At 40.4% G+C, this 3446-nt stretch overlaps 1 protein-coding gene across 1 annotated transcript in view; it reads right to left on the bottom strand.

Moving 5' to 3' along the window:
* Positions 1 to 36: 36 nt before the first annotated feature.
* Positions 37 to 3446, bottom strand: part of adamtsl5 (ADAMTS like 5) — a gene marked incomplete at its 5' end in the record, with an annotated part of 35997 nt that continues 32587 nt past the window's right edge. Inside the window, 1 exon segment of the mRNA XM_014021418.1 lies at positions 37 to 2418. Within this exon segment, the coding sequence (XP_013876872.1) occupies positions 2078 to 2418 (341 nt within the window).

Here is a 3446-nt window from a genome sequence, read left to right on the forward strand (position 1 = left end):
CAAAGGGACCTTTGAAAAACGTCAATATGTGACGACTCGGGAGTGAGAATGTGTTGACCAATCACGTCTCTTGGGCCATCTCCGCCCACATCACACCTCTGCCAATCACAAGCAGAGACGTCACCGCCCACTATAAGACCTGGCCAATGACGATTTGGGACATCTCTGCCCACAGGACAACATGTTCTGCAGAGACCCCTACTTGGGAAAGGGTGGCATTTCTAACAAAAATACATAACTAGCAATGAGTCAGGTTTGAATTTGAATCAGTTCATTTTACATCTTATGAAAACTATTTAGTGAAATTTCCACAGTTGTGGTCTTGACTGGTTATGAATCRTAATTCAGAGTCCTCAATGTCCGAGACCAAGACAAGACAGAGTGCAAATGCAGTGGAGTCCGAGACAAGACCAAGACCATTAAAAAGTGGTCTTAAGACCAGTCTTATGACTGAGATCAGTCTCAACAACGCTATGAGCTGGGTTCTTTGTCGACCGAGAAGACTGACTGAAAGTGGCTCAGAATACGGATGGTATAGCCTTCAGCTTTATGCCCGTCATTACCCCTACATATGTCCTGACTCCTAGCAATCATGAGGGGGCTAAACAGAACCAAATACGAGTGAAAATAAAYCAAAATTAGCAAAAATATTAATGTTATAAATTCATGAAATCAGCTTAGAGTCGATACATGAAGAACTAAGGGCACCACGGGCTYGTTTATGGKGATTTCTGACAAAAATAATGTTAAAAACMTGTCGATGCAAATGACAAAAACCTAATAACACAATCGCTTTAAACATTCAAATTTTTGTACTGCCTGATTTTTTTAATTAAAATTGTACTCATGACACTCACTTCATCTCTCGCTTTGTATGCCATTACAAACAAACAWAAAAACTTCCAGTCGGCCCACMATGCATCTTGGGATAGGGTGGGCTGAGAAAAAGACACTGGACCTGTCCCTCAAATCAGGGGTAAGAAGGGTGCATTTGTGGGCCGYGAGGAGCCTTCAAATTTGGACAGCCTTTGGCTCGTCACTGTGATGCAATCAGCATTCAAATTCTGCCTTCGAAGGATGCAGCCTCTGAATTTGGATGCAGTTGTTGTGTAAAGATGCCTATCAATAGAGATCGAAGGCTGAGCTTAAACCCTGACTGAACTTGAAAATTTACAAGTGAGGTAAAATAAAAGTGTGTGTGTGTGTGTGTGTGTGTGTGTGTGTGTGTGTGTGTGTGTGTTGGGGATGTGGGTATGTGTGGGTGTATACAGTGTATATGGACCTTCACATCTGTACCATGGCGGTGGCTTGGTATGAAACATGTACCGTTACACTCATACTTTAAACAAAATAAACGTATTCAAGGAATTAGGTAGAACTRAGAYGACTTTACGAAGCAGGTGAAACTTGTTTATAATCCTTTAGTTTTTTGTTCTGAAAAAACTGCCTCTTTAGTACTKAGAAACCAGTATGGTTTTCTTGAATTGCTGTGTAATGCAGGTAAGATATCAACTATTCATGACAACTTCACACAACCTTACTTCAAGAAATAAAAAACTAACTTTAAAACTGCATTAAAAAGTCAGTCAGACAGACACAGAGTTCATTATATTTGCTAATGCATCACCACTTATGACCACTGGAGTGTTGGTTTAAATTAATCTGAGAAATGGTTTCTCAGAATATGYTAATATTGAATTCAGTGGAATTTGATGCAAGACTTCTTTAGGTGGACGTTTCCTTTAAATTTGCACACACACAAATACACACATGGACAAATATAAGAAGAATTGCTGTGGGGAAAAAAACAGTCTGTTTCAGTCAATGTTCTTCTCTTTGGTGTTTGTTTAAAGTGGGCACAAGCATCCACCTAAAGTGCTCTATTTGGTACAGTAAGCTGGTCATGGTGGTAAAGAAACTTGAACGTCTTTGTTTATGTGGCCAGTTTCAAATCAAGCTGTCGTCACCCACCAACGACGCCACAGCTGAAAGCTCATTAGGTCATCAACTTCAAGGTTCACTGACGAAACATGGCCAGCAAATCAGTTTTAGTCTGAGCCTCTGTTCTGGACACAAACTACGCTCTTCCTCTCAGTTCTTCTGGTTGTTTGGGCCCTCTGTTGCTGCAGAGCCTTTCCAGTGGTCTCAGCAGCTCGTCCTCTCTGGGTCTGTACGGCACCACATAGCTGTCCTCCTCCAGAAGGATGCGGTTTAACGTGTGCTCGTAGTTTATGTGGCGCCGCACCATCAGGATGTACTGTTTCCCTACCTCCAGGTTGGGACAGTTGCACAGATTTGGGACCCAAAGGAACTCTCGGTGCTCCAGGCGAAAGCGGTTTCGGTATGTGTGGATGATCTGGACATCGTAACGAGTCTCCTCGCCTCTGTAAAGCTTCCCGAAAACTCTAGYCCGAAACACTAACAGAACACAACGGATTAGTGTTTTGTAACAAATGAACATGCACAAAATTTAAAGAAGCACTTTGTTTTGATTTGTACTTTGATAGCAGTCAGAGTGACACACAGGATGACAGCAATGGTTTGAGTTTCTTTTAGACAGTCTTTGTTCCACTGGTGGGCAAAAATGGTGCTATGTCTGCCATCAAAACATTTCCAGATGCTACCGGGGGGTTTTAGTTTGAAAAYCAGTGTCACATGACTCTGGTTCTTACTTTTAGCTCGACACCCTTACAAAATAAAAAAATGTTGAAAGATTTCTAAGAAATTTCAGGGGCGACTGTTAAAGTGATTGTGACATGCTAAAACAAAGACATCATTAGAAAGAAGAGCTACCACGCCTTCATTCTGTGTACACAGAACCTTTTAATAATAAATATTTCTCATAAAATACTTTAAATTCCATCACTTTGCTGTGCATCGCAGTTTTTCTTTCTTTAGAAATCGGGTCACATTTTTGTGATGCATCCCGGGTAACCCAAAATGTAAACAACTATGGCGGAGTTTACAGAAACAGAGGACGTAGTAAGTAAATTCAGTGAAGAATTGAGCGATTTATCTTCAGTTTTGGAAGAAGAAGCCGGTTTGAGTGATGAACAAGAAGCAGCTGGTTCTAATAAAGGACTGCAACCCTATATATTTGAGCCGTATCATTCAGGAAGCGATGGTGATTCTAACGTTTCTGAGGAGGAAGGGTCCAACGGTGAAGGGTTGGAGCTGGACATTAGTCGCCTACAAAACACTGAATGATAAYGTGTTAAAAAGATCTATGTACCTAATAATTATTCACCTTTAATTCTGGTTTAATTTAAGGAAAACACTTTGAAGTTACTGTTTCAAGTTGTGTGTGTTCCAACACATAATGTTCTCAATATATGAATGTTCTGAACATCATTCGGTAACCATCATTCCTATTTCTAAGTTTTAAGTTTGATATTTCTGTATATGTTACCTGCACAGAATTTTCATGAAATAAATCTGTATATATA

This window comes from Austrofundulus limnaeus, unplaced genomic scaffold (assembly GCF_001266775.1).
Source record: "Austrofundulus limnaeus strain Quisiro unplaced genomic scaffold, Austrofundulus_limnaeus-1.0 Scaffold292, whole genome shotgun sequence".
NCBI classification, from domain to species: Eukaryota; Metazoa; Chordata; class Actinopteri; order Cyprinodontiformes; family Rivulidae; genus Austrofundulus; species Austrofundulus limnaeus.